At 47.1% G+C, this 17,640-nt stretch overlaps 1 protein-coding gene across 2 annotated transcripts in view; it reads right to left on the minus strand.

Annotated features, from left to right (window-relative positions):
• Positions 1 to 17,640, minus strand: part of NOC3L (NOC3 like DNA replication regulator) — a 221,075-nt gene that overhangs the window by 69,196 nt on the left and 134,239 nt on the right. For both annotated transcript variants that reach the window (XM_063961653.1, XM_063961651.1), the window contains exon 14: positions 8,550 to 8,622. In XM_063961653.1, coding sequence (XP_063817723.1) covers positions 8,550 to 8,622 — 73 coding nt within the window. The remainder of the gene's footprint in view (positions 1 to 8,549; positions 8,623 to 17,640) is intronic.

Here is a 17,640-nt window from a genome sequence, read left to right on the forward strand (position 1 = left end):
CGCAGGATATTGGGCACACTAAAAAGACTTTAACTGGGTGTGAACTGGCTCCTCCCTCTATGCCCCTCCCCCAGACTTCAGTTATTGGAACTGTGCCCAGGAGAGACGAACATTACGAGGAAAGGATTTTTGTTTAAAGTAAGGGCGATAAACATACCGTACAACCGAAGTATCAATAAACCAGAACACAGTATGAATTATCAACAGCAACAAGCTGAATATAACTAATACACAACCCACGTGTAACAAATATAACCAGTAATATAACAACTGCAAGTAACAGTCCGCACTAGGATGGGCGCCCAGCATCCTCTACGGACTAGGAGAAAAGGATTTACCGGTAGGTATTAAAATCCTATTTTCTCTTACGTCCTAGATGATGCTGGGGACTCCAAAAGGACCATGGGGTCTATACCAAAGCTCCAGAACGGGCGGGAGAGTGCGGATGACTCTGCAGCACCGATTGAGCAAACATAAGGTCCTCATGAGCCAGGGTATCAAACTTGTAGAACTTTGCAAAAGTGTTTGAACCCGACCACGTAGCTGCTCGGCAAAGTTGAAGTGCCGAGACCCCTCGGGCAGCCGCCCAAGATGAGCCCACCTTCCTGGTAGAATGGGCCTTTACAGACTTCGGTAACGGTAGCTCAGCCGAAGAATGAGCTTGCTGAATCGTATTACAAATCCAGCGTGCAATAGTCTGCTTAGAAGCAGGATTTCCAATCTTGTTGACAGCATACAGGACAAATAGAGCCTCTGTTTTCCTAGTAAGAGCCGTCCTGGCGACATAAATCTTCAAGGCTCTTACAACATCAAGAGATTTTTGAACCCCCACAGCATCCGTAGCCACAGGTACCACAATAGGTTGGTTTATATGAAACGAAGAAACCACCTTCGGCAGAAATTGTTGACGAGTCCTCAATTCCGCTCTATCAGAATGAAAGATCAAATATGGGCCCTTGTGAGACAAGGCCGCCAACTCGGACACTCGCCTGGCAGACGCCAGAGCCAAAAGCATGACCACTTTCCAAGTAAGAAACTTTAACTCAACCTTACGCAATGGTTCAAACCAGTGAGACATAAGGAACTGCAAGACCACTTCAAGATCCCACGGCGCCACCGGCGGCACAAATGGAGGATGGATATGCAGCACTCCCTTCACGAAAGTCTGAACCTCTGGAAGGACGGCCAATTCTTTCTAAAAGAAAATAGATAAAGCCGAAATCTGCACCTTGATGGAGCCCAATTTCAGGCCTGCATCTACGCCTGCCTGCAAAAAATGGAGTAACCGACCCAAGTGAAACTCCTCCGCAAGAGCTGCTCTGATTTCAGGCCACGAAACATACTTGCTCCAAATACGGTGATAATGTTTCGCCGTAACTTCCTTCCTAGCTTTAAGGAGAGTGGGGATGACCTCCCCGGGAATACCTTTCCTAGCTAAGATTTGGCGCTCAACTTCCACGCCGTCAAACCCACAGAGAGCCCTTAGGGAGACACACAGAGGGAGTATGCCAGCTCACACCCCAGTGCCCATACACTAAAAAAAATAGTATATATGCTCAGCGCTGTAACCCAAACAAAAAAGCACCAAATTCATGTCTTCCCCCCCCCCCCCCCCCCCCCCCGTTTTTCCTCCCCGTGTACTTGCGGGAGCGTGGAGGACCGGGCAGTGTCTCTGCAGCACTGTAGAGATATGAGAAAATGGCGCTGGTGAGCAACATGCAGTTAAGCTCCGCCCCTTCCCGGCACGCCTTAGCCCGCTAAATTTCAAACCTGCACACTGACGGGGGAATAAAAATATATGTATATACAGCGTCCGGACACCGTATATTGTGTGGTATTGCAGGCAGTTAACCCCAGTAACTGCTGCCCAGGGTGCTCTATCCCTAGCGCCCTGCACCCAGCTGGAGCCGTAACTCGTTACTGAAGTCTTCTGCCGTCACTGAAGTCTTCGGGTCTTCTAATACTCACCCGGCTTCTTTCTTCTGGCTTCTGTGAGGGGGGTGACGGTGCGGCTCCGGGAACAAGCAGCTAGGCGAACCAAGTGATCGAACCCTCTGGAGCTAATGGTGTCCAGTAGCCTAAGAAGCAGAGCCCTTAACTAAGAAGAAGTAGGTCTGACTTCTCTCCCCTCAGTCCCACGATGCAGGGAGCCTGCAGCCAGAAGGTCTGCCTGAAAATAAAAAACCTAACAAAAGTCTTTCCAGAGAAACTCTGTAGAGCTCCCCTAGTGTGTGTCCAGTCACTCCTGGGCACAAAGTCTAACTGAGGTCTGGGGGAGGGGCATAGAGGGAGGAGCCAGTGCACACCCAGTTAAAGTCTTTTTAGTGTGCCCAATCTCCTGCGGATCCCGTCTATACCCATGGTCCTTTTGGAGTCCCCAGCATCCTCTAGGACGTAAGAGAAATACAGGTCTCATATGCAATATGTACTAAAATTAACAATTCATACTAACAAGTAGAGAGAATTTTTAGTACTGTATACCCTTCCTCCATAGAGCGGGATACAGGGAGACTCACCACACTTCCATATCCAAACAAATACGCTCGCAAGACGTTGAGTGGATTCAGACGCTACTGGTGTACACTGCCGTTCTGATAACTGATGCAAGACACGGACGCTCACTGACGGACACGGACGCTCAGTGAAATTCCACGTGTATGCAGACGCTAAGGCCTGCGACTCGGTCCGGCAATCTCTAGTGTACACAACCGCGGCATCTAAGCTGCGACCGAGTACCCTCGTGGTAGCGTCTGAGACGGAAGTGAGGTCATTCAGTTCATGGACGAGAGACGCGCGGAAACTGGTCATGAACTTGGGGGAGGGGTGGCCAGGAGAGCGTCTGATTCCCCCCGTTGACTTAAACTTTAAGGATCGCAGCCTCAACCTAGTCCTGGCGCCTATGATCCCTAGAGCGTAGCGCTGTCGCACCAGAGAGTGTTCGGCGCATCAACACACTGTTTGTAGTCTCCACCAATACAGTGTAGCTGTGTCCGGACCCCCCTAGTAAGAGGAAATCCATAGACTTACCTTCCCCCCATGCTCCGGCCACAGCCTGGTTACGTCTACTGGACCTGCTAGAACATCAGACACAGACGCTCGTCGAGACAGCACTGTACCGCGATGGTAAGCGTTGTTGCAACCCGGTGGGGAGTTGTTGGAGCGACTCTTTCTAGTATGCGTTTAAGACGCTGTTAAGAAAAGTCGCTCAAAAAACATAGTAAGACTATAAAAATAACATAATAAAAGCTTCAGGCTGCTTTAACAGCAGCCCTGTGACCATGGTCCGGCTCCTGCCGCACCAAACAAAAAACTGATTTGACCGAGTCAGTGGGCGGGATTATATGGTGAACCCCCGATGCATCCTGGGAGGCCAGAAAGCTTGTGACCGTTTGGTGCCATTTCCGCTGTCGCTCCGGCATATCCCAATGTTATCCTGTGGATAACCTGTGGACCCAGCCAGAGAAATAGCGCTGTATAACCTTGCTCCTATGAGCGGTATAAAGGAAGACTGGACCCAGTGGTCCCAAAGACCTGTGCAGTGAAAATGGCTGCCGTGCTTCTGACAGAGGGAGGAGGATGTAGAAGGAGCAGCTCAGAGGCAGGAGGACTGATGAGGAATCGTGCCCTGGACTGGGGGAGGAGCGGCTGAGGAAGCACCTACCTCCTCTTGCTGACGTAAGCCACTGTTTCCCCTGAGGTATGGACTGCCGAAAGTACCTCGCCACAGCTGGAGTTTTGGCATCTGCGGGGGTGTAGGAACAGCAGCACAGGCGTCCAAAGGACTGCCTGGCGTTGTCTGCTCAGTTGTTAAAAAGTAAACGAATGAGTCATAAAAATAAAGCTTGGGCTGCTGAAGAGCCTGAGCTGTGGACAGGGGTATGAGGGAAGAGGGACCAGTGCATCTTGGGAGCAAAAAAGCTTAACTGTTTGGTGCCCTGTACTTGGTCTCCACCATCATACCCAAGGTCATCCCTGCGGATGCCTATGGACCCTGAAGGCCCATTATTTGGCATCACCTGTCCCACAAAGTGCTGCACATGCATTGCCCATGACCAATAACTGCCAATGCTTTTGCTCCCACATATAGGAAACACGCATCATTTTGCCTTATGCCTCCAAGCCTGCATTCAACACGTCTTTGACAGTCATTCTCACAGAGATTCATTGAGTTTGTTTTTTTAAAAGGTAAATGTTGTTTCAGTGCACACTGACAGGACTAGCAAATAGCGGCAATTTACCACACATTACAGTAAACAGTCATCGCAGCTTTTCCTGTGCACCTCTATGTTGGTGGCTGCAGTGTGCAGGAGAAATGGTGAGAATCCTGCGCTCATCACTGCTAGCTGAATATCCTTTTATATGCTTGCTATGCTACAGACAGCCAATGACCGCTTATTTTCAGTATAGTGACCCTTTATCAACGCATAAGAAAAATTTCAATAGTAAATGTGTACAGTCAATGCAATTGTAACAATAGTAGACACAAACTGCTATCCTCATCTAGCCATAAAACAAAAGGCAGGCATAACTTAGCTCCATTCATTCAGATGGGTGATTAATCACCAGCAGCCTGCATCTCACAAAAATCAAACAAATATTCATAAATGTAAACATAAAATATAATATATCTAGGGTAATAAACTGAATGGAGCAATAAAGCACTATCCACTACAAAAGCAAAGCAGTATATTTACATTGGAAAAATTAGCTCAATATAAATTAACACAGCATTGCAGTACAAACAGGTTATAATTATTTTTCTGTAACTGCATAGGCAGAATCTGCGCAATCATAACCTTTGGCAAAACGACGGCCTGTTTCCTTCCCCAGACCAGCCACAAGCACTGGGATTTGCTATAAAAAATGATGCTCGTTAATGTATTCTATTACAACAAAGTGGATTTTAGAACCCGGTAAGGACCCTAGATCTCCGGACTCCTATAGACCGATATCCCTGATTCCCACCGATGCTAAGATCCTGGCAAAGATATTGGCAGTACGGCTCAACACAGTGATAACCTCCCTCATTCACCCGGACCAGACCGGCTTCATGCCAGGAAAGTCCACGTCTATCAATTTACGTAGACTGCATACCATTTTACAACTCCCACACGACTCCCCTTCTGTCTCGGCTGTGGTCTTGTTAGACGCGGCCATGGCCTTTGACGGCATTGAATGGGCTTATTTATGGGAGGTGATGGCTTGTATGGGCTTTGGACCCAATTTTATAAAATGGATTAAACTACTGTATCAACATCCGAGTGCCAGGATCTTGGTGAACGGTTATGTATCCCCATCTTTTCAATTGACCCGAGGTACTAGACAGGGCTGCCCCCTGTCCCCTACGCTGTTTGCCTTGGCCATCGAGCCCCTGGCCTGCTTGATAAGATCGCACCCAGATATTGTGGGAATTTGTACAGGTTCACGTGAGGATAGAATAGCTCTTTATGCCGATGACATGTTGTTGTTTTTGCAGGATTACACCAAGTCAATGCCCACCCTGTTGCGTGTGATAGAGAACTTTGGAGATCATTCGGGTCTTAGAATTAACTGGCCTAAATCATACATTATGCCAGTCATAGGCCCCCCTCCTACCGCTTCCAAAATCCCCCTGCCATTATGTTGGACGGTACAATTTAAGTACCTTGGAATCCAAATAACTAACGACCCTTCTGATTTTGTCCCTCTGAATCTGGACCCGACCATGCAGTGGGTCACGGGCAAATCTAAGACTTGGTGTAAGCTTCCACTGACTGTGTCTGGCAGGGTTAATCTCATTAAAATGATTATACTGCCCAAACTCTTATATATTATTCTCCAGTCCCCGGTATATATTTATCCAATATTCTTTAGGAAATTGAATAGCATTCTGTCCTCACTGATCTGGGCTAATAAACGACCTAGGATACAGCTAAATACCCTTACCAGACAGCGATCTGACGGCGGCCTGGCTCTACCTAACTTTCAGATGTATTACTTCGCTGCTCAGCTGACTCATATCGCTGTATGGGCACAAAACTCTGGGGCTGACTCTTTGCATTGTGAGTTTATTCGTTGTTACTTTCCCTACCTCTCTCCTATGCAGGTGTTACTGAGTGGGAGCATAGCTAGGTTTCTTCCCCCTATCATTTTTCAGGCCCTAAAGATTTGGCGGGCCCTGAGAGATCTCTTGAGGTATGATGGCCTGGACCCGGATACCCCCTTGTGGTATTCTGACTGGCTCCCTGAATTGCATGCACTTGAGGGGCGGGAGGTATGGGCCCCTAGATCGGTGATTTCTATCTCTCAACTTTATCTAGATAATGCATTTAAATCCTTTCAACAACTGAGAGATGAGTTTGACCTACCCAATTCTTACTTCTTCAGATACCTCCAGCTTCGTCACGCCCTCCAGTCCCAATTTGCTGAATCACCCCCACGAATCCTCCCATTCCCCATCAAGACTTTTGTGACCACTTTGGGTCGGGCTAAGATGGTCTCCCTTGCGTATGGATATCTTCTTACCAAGCTCCATACGGACCCTATGACACGTCTCCGTGGAAAGTGGGAGGAGGATTTGGGTCTAATAACTGAGGAGGACTGGGTCCTCGCTTTGGAATACCCTGCCAAGGTTACCAAGTCCCTTAGATATCAGCAGATTCAATTCTTCATTTTACACAGAACATATATGACTCCAGCTAGGCTGGCTACGTTTGGGACGGGCAGATCTGGCCTTTGTCCTAAGTGTGGGGGGGCGGTGGGAACATTCTGGCATCTAGTGTGGGACTGCCCGAGGTTGAGGGTGTTCTGGTCGGGGGTCGGGTCAATTCTGGAGAGTACGGGAGTGCCTGGTGGACTGCTTACCCCACAATTCTGTATTTTAGGAATGGGATGCTTTGCTCCTGTGTCTGCTTCAACGGGTCTCTATGCTCTAAATGTATGCGCCTTGGCTAAGGTTTGCATTGCAAGGATGTGGATGGCCCCTAAAGGCCCGTTAATATCTGCACTTAAGACCTTAATTAACGACACAATAATTAAGGAAAGATATGTTTATATGAAGCAAAACGCATCAGCTAAGTTTGAAAGGGTTTGGTCTCCATGGCTAGACTCCTCCCATTCTCATCTGGTTCCCCAAATATAGTGGGCACTGAAGTGCAAGCATATCAATAAATTACTACAACTGATGTATACTGAGATGTTGGCGGTTGGGCCCTGCGTGTCCACCTACTTATGTGTATGACTAATAGAGTCCTGAATCGGATGGCTCCTTCTCACTCTGCCTCCTACCCCCCCCCCTTTTTTTTTTTTTTTTTTTTTGTTATTTTTCTACAGTTTAGGTTACGGGTATAAATATAAAAGGTAATGAAGACTAATATAGTTGGCTACGGATTTTGCAGACCTTAAAGGTCTGAACAATAGGAAATCCTTGTGTATTTCTTTTTGGAAATTGTACTGATATCTCATTGTTGTAAGCTTCGTTTAAAACATGGCTTTGATTCAAGATGAATAGATGTACTGTTTGTGCTATGATAATGCTCTGCAATGTCTGTACCTTATTCTTCAGACTACTGAATAAAAATTACTTTATTAAAAAAAAAGTGGATTTTAGAAGAATGTTTGTAATGATGCCTCTTACATCTCACTATATTATGTCTAACTTGTCAGTTGAGCTTCTTCTATTGCTCAGGGACAGGTAACTCAGGTGAAATGCTGTGCAATCAGCAATGAGAAGGCATTACAGTGGGGGCAAACATCTTGTGGGCTTGTAACTAACAATTCAATTGAATATTCATGAGGCAGTGCTTCCTTAGACACTAATGGGCTGCATTCTCTCCCATAAAATGGCTGCCACCTGTACAGGCCACAGGCAGTTTTCTAGCAAAAAATGTTACAGATACTGTATATAGGTGTAATTAATAAGAATTAAGGACATCAGACTTTTACCTCTAATCGTGGGACAATTAAAAATCTAGTTTCTAAACTAATTACTGTATATTTACTGCATATACCCGCAGTTCCCAAACTCGGGTCCGACGGACTCTTACAGTGGTGCCAAAGGTTGGTGGTCACGACTAAAACAAATTTATGGTCCATGTAAGAGATAAACAGGTGGCTGCCAATCATAAAATATGTGACAAACAGAAGCAAAGCCCTGTCCACCACACCGTAATGGTACCTTAGGATGACAGGAAAGCAAAATATACTTCATTTAATCATTTTTCCTGAATTTCTCAATATGAAGCTTTTGGTACAGGTGCCGTGAAAAAAAAAAAAAGCCGATACCCTAGGATGCCATGATTGAAGAAAGCTACGGAACCGCCAGAATATACCATAACATGAATTCAAGGCAAGAGTATTACACAAGTAGACACGTAACTGTAGTTACTGCCACCCAGAGTTCTTTTTGTTTTAAAAGGGGCCAAAGAAAGTAACTAAGAACCGAGACCTGGCTGAAATCACCACAGGGTTTACTATACAAATCAATGTAGGAAACTACTGAAAGCGGAAAACTCTTAATATTTTAAACACATGCATAGTGAGGTCACGTTTACAGCAGTAGGGATACTTACACCAGAGTCAATGAGTTTATGTAGTACCACCAGTAGGTCATCAAAAAACTCCACATTAATAAGGTGAGCAAACCTGAGAACATATGGAAGGAAACATTAATGTGTTTATTTATACAATACCATTATCAACTTATTTATAAAGGCACCACAAAGTGTCCGCAAGGTCATACACTGTATACATAGAAACACAGCACAACAGTATAATAGAATAAGTACAATACACAATGTCTGACCATATAATACGTACATAGTATAAACACCACACATCACTATAACAGCACACACCAAAGTACTTACATTTGGGAATACAATAAATAAGATCAATAGGACAACAGTAACCACCTGTTTACTACATATTACAGTATGCTGCATAAGTACACATCTCATCACTACAAGTTGGGTTAGGGATGTGTGTGTACAACAGGCAATTAAGTTAGCAAAACAGTAATGGTATAAAAATTTACTTTACTGAAACAGATGTAGATGGAAAGGCATCAGTGAATGAAAGTAAGCCAGTCCTCATTACACAATAGTCACTGACATTGGTAGTCGAACTGGGTCAGCAGATCATTATCAGCCATCCATCTATTCTGTCAGCCACACACAAAGTGCATGAGCCATCCATCTATTCTGTCAGCCACGCACAACGTACATCAGCTATCAATCTCTTCTGGCAGCCACGCACAACGTACATCAGCTATCAATCTCTTCTGGCAGCCACGCACAACGTACATCAGCTATCAATATCTTCTGGCAGCCACGCAAAAAGTGCATCAGCCATCAATCTATTCTGTCAGCCATGCACAAAGTGCATCAGCAATCCATGTATTGTCAGCCAAGCACAAAGTGCATCAGCCATCCATCTATTCTGTCAGTCAAGCACAAAGTGCATCAGCCATCAATCTATTCTTTCAGCCACACACAAAGTGCATAAGCATCAATCTATTCTGTCAGCCACACACACAGTGCATCAGCCATCAATCTATTCTGTCAGCAACGCAAAAGGTGCATGAGCCATCCAACTATTCTGTCAGCCAAGCACAAAGTGCATCAGCCATCAATCTATTCTTTCAGCCACACACAAAGTGCATAAGCATCAATCTATTCTGTCAGCCACACACAAAGTGCATCAGCCATCCATCTATTCTGTCAGCCAAGCACAAAGTGCATCAGCCATCCATCTATTCTTTCAGCCACACACAAAGTGCATAAGCATCAATCTATTGTCAGCCTCGCACAAAGTGCATCAGCATCAATCTATTCTGTCAGCCACACACAAGGTGCATCATCATCAATCTATTCTGTCAGCCACACACAAAGTGCATCAGCCATTCATCTATTCTGTCAGCAACACACAAAGTGCATCAGACATCAATCTATTCTGTCAGCCACACACAAAGTGCATCAGCCATCCATCTATTCTGTCAGCCAAGCACAAAGTGTATCATACATCCATCTATTCTGTCAGCCACATGCACAGTGCATCAGCCATCCATCTATTCTGTCAGCAAAGCACAAAGTGTATCATACATCCATCTATTCTGTCAGCTACGCACAAAGTGCACTAGCCATCCATCTATTCTGTCAGCCAAGCACAAAGTGCATCAGCCATCAATCTATTCTGTCAGCCACACACAAAGTGCATCAGCCATCAATCTATACTGTCAGCCACACACAAAGTGCATCAGCCATCAATCTATTCTGTCAGCCACACACAAAGTGCATCAGCCATCCATCTATTCTGTCAGCCACGCACAAAGTGCATCAGCATCAATCTATTCTGTCAGCCACACACAAGGTGCATCAGCATCAATCTATTCTGTCAGCCACGCACAAAGTGCATCAGCCATTCATCTATTCTGTCAGCAACACACAAAGTGTATCATACATCCCATCTATTCTGTCAGCCACATGCACAGTGCATCAGCCATCCATCAATTCTGTCAGCCAAGCACAAAGTGTATCATACATCCATCTATTCTGTCAGCCACATGCACAGTGCATCAGCCATCAATCTATTCTGTCAGCCAAGCACAAGGTGCATCAGCCATCCATCTATTCTGTCAGCCACACACAAAGTGCATCAGCATCAATCTATTCTGTCAGCCACACACAAAGTGCATCAGCCATCCATCTATTCTGTCAGCCAAGCACAAAGTGTATCATACATCCCATCTATTCTGTCAGCCACATGCACAGTGCATCAGCCATCCATCTATTCTGTCAGCCAAGCACAAAGTGTATCATACATCCATCTATTCTGTCAGCCACATGCACAGTGCATCAGCCATCAATCTATTCTGTCAGCCAAGCACAAAGTGCATCAGCCATCAATCTATTCTGTCAGCCACACACAAAGTGCATCAGCCATCCATCTATTCTGTCAGCTACGCACAAAGTGCACCAGCCATCCATCTATTCTGTCAGCCAAGCACAAAGTGCATCAGCCATCCATGTTTTCTGGCACCAACGCACCCAGTGCATCATCCATCCATGACATGGTTTACCGCCTTGCTTTTGCCCCCCTTCCCCTCTTATTTCATGATCGCTTATCACCTACCTAGGTGTAATTGTGATCTTCAGACGACATGGCGGACATCTGTATTTTACAAAAAGCCAATACACAACAACAAAAAGTCATGTGTAGTTGTGACGAAACGCGTCAGGACTCCACCAAAAACTGCACTAATCAAGTTCAGGTGGACACTCCAGACACCGGCCACGCTGTGGAATCACCATCGCATAAGCCGGTTCAAGCACTGCACAGGAGACGGGAGGCTAATCCCCCTCCAGCTTGAACATCCGACTGCGACCCGCCCATCCACTATGGGATTCGACATACATTGTCATATCCAGCGGCTGCACTATCCCGGCTACAAACGCGGTTCACACACCGCTATGTATCAACAGCGCTGACATCTTTTGGGCTAACAACCTGTATGATACGGCTGCAGCAGTAGAGACTGTGTTCACCTGTGTGGAGATTTACATCCAGCATACCGCGGCTTCTCCACTATTGGAATTAACGGCCTCATTTACATCAACTTTATGCCAGCATCCACCTGAGCTCGGTAACTATAAGCCAACCAATGATAGCGGCTACAGGTTGAGTATCCCATATCCAAATATTCCGAAATACGGAATATTCCGAAATACGGACTTTTTTGAGTGAGACTGAGATAGCGAAACCTTTGTTTTTTGATGGCTCAATGTACACAAACTTTGTTTAATACACAAAGTTATTAAAAAATAAGATTTTACTCACCGGTATATCTATTTCTCGTAGTCCGTAGTGGATGCTGGGGACTCCGTAAGGACCATGGGGATTAGCGGCTACGCAGGAGACTGGGCACAACTAAAGAAAGCTTTAGGACTACCTGGTGTGCACTGGCTCCTCCCACTAATACCCTCCTCCAGACCTCAGTTAGGATACTGTGCCCGGAAGAGCTGACACAATAAGGAAGGATTTTGAATCCCGGGTAAGACTCATACCAGCCACACCAATCACACCGTATAACTCGTGATACTATACCCAGTTAACAGTATGATAACAACTGAGCCTCTCAACAGATGGCTCAACAATAACCCTTTAGTTAGGCAATAACTATATACAAGTATTGCAGACAATCCGCACTTGGGATGGGCGCCCAGCATCCACTACGGACTACGAGAAATAAATTTACCGGTGAGTAAAATCTTATTTTCTCTAACGTCCTAAGTGGATGCTGGGGACTCCGTAAGGACCATGGGGATTATACCAAAGCTCCCAAACGGGCGGGAGAGTGCGGATGACTCTGCAGCACCGAATGAGCAAACTCTAGGTCCTCCTCAGCCAGGGTATCAAACTTGTAGACTCTTGCAAGAGTGTTTGAACCCGACCAAGTAACAGCTCGGCAAATTTGTAAAGCCGAGACCCCTCGGGCAGCCGCCCAAGAAGAGCCCACTTTCCTCGTGGAATGGGCTTTCACAGATTTAGGGTGCGGCAGCCCAGCCGCAGAATGTGCAAGTTGAATCGTGCTACAGATCCAGCGAGCAATAGTCTGCTTAGAAGCAGGAGCACCCAGCTTGTTGGGTGCATACAGGATAAATAGCGAGTCAGTTTTCCTGACTCCAGCCGTCCTGGAAACATATACTTTTCAGGGCCCTGACTACGTCCAGAAACTTGGAATCCTCCAAGTCCCAAGTAGCCGCAGGCACCACAATAGGTTGGTTCACATGAAAAACTGCTACCACCTTAGGAAGGAATTGGGAACGAGTCCTCAATTCCGCCTTATCCATATAAAATACAGATAAGAGCTTTTGACAAAGCCGCCAATTCTGATACACGCCTAGCCGACGCCAAGGCCCACAGCATGACCACTTTCCACGTGAGGTATTGTAGCTCCACGGATTCAAGTGGCTCAACTCAATGCGACTTCAGGAAATCCAACACTACGTTGAGATCCCACGGTGCCACTGGAGGCACAAACGGGGGCTGACTATGCAGCACTCCCTTAACAAAAGTCTGAACTTCAGGCAGTGAAGCCAGTTCTATTTTGGAAGAAAATCGATAGAGCCGAAATCTGGACCTTAATGGAACCCAATTTTAGGCCCATAGTCACCTCTGACTTGTAGGAAGTGCAGAAATCGACCTAGCTGAAATTCCTCCTTTGGGGCCTTACTGGCCTCACAGCACGCAACATATTTCCGCCATATGCGGTGATAATGGTTTGCGTTCACTTCTTTCCTAGCTTTAAATAGCGTAGGGATAACTTCCTCCGGAATGCCGTTTTCCTTCAGGATCCGGCGCTCAACCGCCATGCCGTCAAACGCAGCCGCGGTACGTCTTGGAACAGACAGGCCCCCTGCTGCAGCAGGTCCTGTCTGAGCGGCAGAGGCCATGGGTCCTCTGAGATCATTTCTTGGAGTTCTGGGTACCAAGCTCTTCTTGGCCACCCGGAACAATGAGTATAGTTCTTACTCCTCTCCTTCTTATTATTCTCATTACCCTGGGTATGAGAGGCAGAGAAGGGAACACGTACACCCACGGTGTTACCAGAGCGTCCACAGCTATCGCCTGAGGGTCCCTTGACCTGGCGCAATATCTTTGTAGCTTTTTGTTGAGGCGGGACGCCATCCTGTCCACCTGTGGCCTTTCCCCACGGTGTACAATCATTTGGAAGACTTCTGGATGAAGTCCCCACTGTCCCGGGTGGAGGTCGTGTCTGCTGAGAAAGTCTGCTTCTCAGTTGTCCACTCCGGGAATGAACACTGCTGACAGTGCTAACACATGATTTTCCGCCCATCTGAGAATCCTTGTGGCTTCTGCCATCGCCATCTTGCTTCTTGTGCCGCCCTGTCGGTTTACATGAGCGACCGCCGTGATGTTGTCTGACTGGATCAGCACCGGCCGGTGTTGAAGCAGGGGTCTAGCCTGACTTAGGGCATTGTAAATGGCCCCTAGTTCCAGAACATTTATGTGTAGGGAAGTCTCCTGACTTTTCCATAGGCCTTGGAAGTTTCTTCCCTGTGTGACTGCCCCCCAGCCTTGAAGGCTGGCATCCGTGGTCACCAGGACCCAGTCCTGTATGCCGAATCTGCGGCCCCCTAGAAGATGAGCACTCTGCAGTCACCACCACAGCGACACCCTGGCCCTTGGAGACAGGGTTATCCGCCGATGCATCTGAGGATGCGACCCGGACCACTTGTCCAACAGATCCCACTGGAAGATCCTTGCATGGGACTTGGCGAATGGAAATTCTTCGTAAGAAGCTACCATCTATCCCAAGGCTCGCGTGCATTGATGCACCGATACCTGTATTTGTATTAGGAGGTCTCCGTCTAGAGACGCCAACTCCTTGGACTTCTCCTCCGGGAGAAACCCTTTTTATCCTGTTCTGTGTCCAGAACCATACCCAGGAACAGTAGACGCGTCGTAGGAACCAGCTGCGACTTTGGAATATTCAGAATCCAGCCGTGCTGTTGTAGCACTTCCCGAGATAATGCTACTCCGACGAACAACTGCTCCCTGGACCTCGCCTTTATAAGGAGATCGTCCAAGTACGGGATAAGTACTTCGGCCATTACCTTGGTAAATACCCTCGGTGCCGGGGACAGACCAACGGCAACGTCTGGAATTGGTAATGACAATCCTGTACCACAATTTTGAGGTACACCTGGTGAAGAGGGTAAATAGGGACATGCAGGTAAGTATCCTTGATGTCCAGTGATACCCTGAAATTTTCCAGGCTTGCAATAATCGCCCTGAGCGATTCCATTTTGAACTTGAACCTTCGTATATAAGTGTTCAAGGATTTCAATTTTAGAATGGGTCTCACCGAACCGTCTGGTTTCGGTACCACAACATTTTGGAATAGTAACCCCGGCCTTGTTGAAGGAGGGTACCTTGATTTCACCTGCTGGAAGTACAGCTTGTGAATTGCCACCAGTACTACCTTTCTCCGAGGGCAGCAGGCAAGGCTGATGCGAGGCAACGGCGAGGGGGAGTCGTCTCGAACTCCAGACTGTATCCCTGTGATACTACTTGCAGAACCTAGGGATCCACCTGTGGGCAAGCCCACTGGTCCCTGCAGTTCCCGAGATGCGCCCCCACCGCACCTGTCTCCACCTGTGGAGCCCCAGCGTCATGCGGTGGACTCAGAGGAAGCGAGGGAAGATATTTGATCCTGGGAACTGGCTGACTGGTGCAGCTTTTCCTTCTTCCCTTGTCTCTGTGCAGAAAGGAAGCGCCTTTGACCCGCTTGCTTTTCTGAAGCCGAAAGGACTGTACCTGAAAATACGGTGCTTTCTTAGGCTTTTGTGAGGAAACCGGAGGTAAAATTTTTTCTTCCCAGCTGTTGCTGTGGATACGAGGTCCCAGAGACCATCCCCAAACAATTCCTCACCCTTATAAGGCAGAATCTCCATGTGCTTTTTAAATGCAGCATCACCTGTCCACTGCCGGGTTTCTAATACCCTCCTGGCAGAATGGACATTGCATTAATTCTGGATGCCAGCCGGCAAATATCCCTCTGTGCATCCTTTATATATAAGACAACGTCTTAAATATGCTCAATGTTAGCAAAATATTATCCCTGTCTTAGCGTATTAATATTATCTGACAGGGTATCAGACCACGCTGCAGCAGCACTATTTATGCAGAGGCAATTGCAGGTTTCAGTATATAACCTGAGTGTGTAAATACAGACTTCAGGATCGCCTCCTGCTTTTTATCAGCAGGTTCCTTCAAGGTGGCCGTATCCTAAGACGGCAGTGCCACCTTGACAAACGTGTGAGCGCCTTATCCACCCTAAGGGATATCTCCCAAAGTGACCTATCCTCTGGCGGGAAAGGGTACGCCATCAGTAACTTTTTAGAAATTACCAGTTTCTTATCGGGGGAAACCACGCTTCTTTACACACTTCATTCATTCATCTGATGGGGGAACAAAACACTGGCTGCTTTTTCTCCCCAAAAATAAAACCCCTTTTATGTGGTACTTGGGTTCATGTCAGAAAATGCGTAACACATTTTTAATTGCCGAGATCATGTAACGGATGTTCCTAGTGGATTGTGTATATGTCTCAACCTCGTCGACACTGGAGTCAGACTCCGTGTCGACATCTGTGTCTGCCATCTGAGGTTTTGAGCCCCTGATGGCCTTTGAGACGCCTGGGCAGGCGCGGGCTGAGAAGCCGGCTGTCCCACAGCTGTTACGTCATCCAGCCTTTTATGTAAGGAGTTGACACTGTCGGTTAATACCTTCCACCTATCCATCCACTCTGGTGTCGGCCCTACAGGGGGCGACATCCCATTTATCGGCCTCTGCTCCGCCTCCACGTAACCTTCCTCATCCAACATGTCGACACAGCCGTACCGACACACCGCACACACACAGGGAATGCTCTGACTGAGGACAGGACCCCACAAAGTCCTTTGGGGAGACCGAGAGAGAGTATGCCAGCACACACCAGAGCGCTATATAATGCAGGGATTAACACTATAACTGATTGATTTTTCCCCAAATAGCTGCTTGTATACATATATTGCGCCTAAATTTAGTGCCCCCCCTCTCTTTTTAACCCTTTGAGCCTGAAAACTACAGGGGAGAGCCAGGGGAGCTGTCTTCCAGCTGCACTATGAAGAGAAAATGGCGCCGGTGTGCTGAGGGAGAAGCCCCGCTCCTTTTTCGGCGGACTTTCTCCCGCTTTTTCTGGAATACTGGCAGGGGTTATTTTACATCTATATAGCCTCTAGGACTATATATGATGTAGATTTGCCAGCCAAGGTGTCATATATTGCCCTTAGGGCGCCCCCCCCCCAGCGCCCTGCACCCATCAGTGACCGGAGTGTGAGGTGTACATGAGGAGCAATGGCGCACACCTGCAGTGCTGTGCGCTACCTTGGTGAAGACCGAAGTCTTCTGCCGCCGATTTTCCGGACTCTTCATGCTTCTGGCTCTGTAAGGGGGACGGCGGCGCGGCTCCGGGAACGAACACCAAGATCGGGTCCTGCGGTCGATCCCTCTGGAGCTAATGGTGTCCAGTAGCCTAAGAAGCCCAAACTACCACCTGTTAGGTAGGTTCGCTTCTTCTCCCCTTAGTCCCTCGCTGCAGTGAGTCTGTTGCCAGCAGATCTCACTGTAAAATAAAAAACCTAAATATACTTTCTTTCTAGGAGCTCAGGAGAGCCCCTAGTGTGCATCCAGCTCAGCCAGGCACAAGAATCTAACTGAGGTCTGGAGGAGGGTCTTAGTGGGAGGAGCCAGTGCACACCAGGTAGTCCTAAAGCTTTCTTTAGTTGTGCCCAGTCTCCTGCGGAGCCGCTAATCCCCATGGTCCTTACGGAGTCCCCAGCATCCACTTAGTACGTTAGAGAAATATTGTATTAAATTACCTTCAGGCTGTGTATATAAGGTGTATATGAAACATAAATGAATTGTGTGAATGTAGACACTTTGTTTAATGCACAAAGTTATACAAAATATTGGCTAAAATTACCTTCAGGCTGTGTGTATAAGGTGTATATGCAACATAAATGCATTCTGTGCTTAGATTTAGGTCCCATCACCATGATATCTCATTATGGTATGCAATTATTCCAAAATACGGAA

The sequence above is a fragment of the Pseudophryne corroboree genome, chromosome 3 (assembly GCF_028390025.1).
Source record: "Pseudophryne corroboree isolate aPseCor3 chromosome 3, aPseCor3.hap2, whole genome shotgun sequence".
NCBI lineage: Eukaryota > Metazoa > Chordata > Amphibia > Anura > Myobatrachidae > Pseudophryne > Pseudophryne corroboree.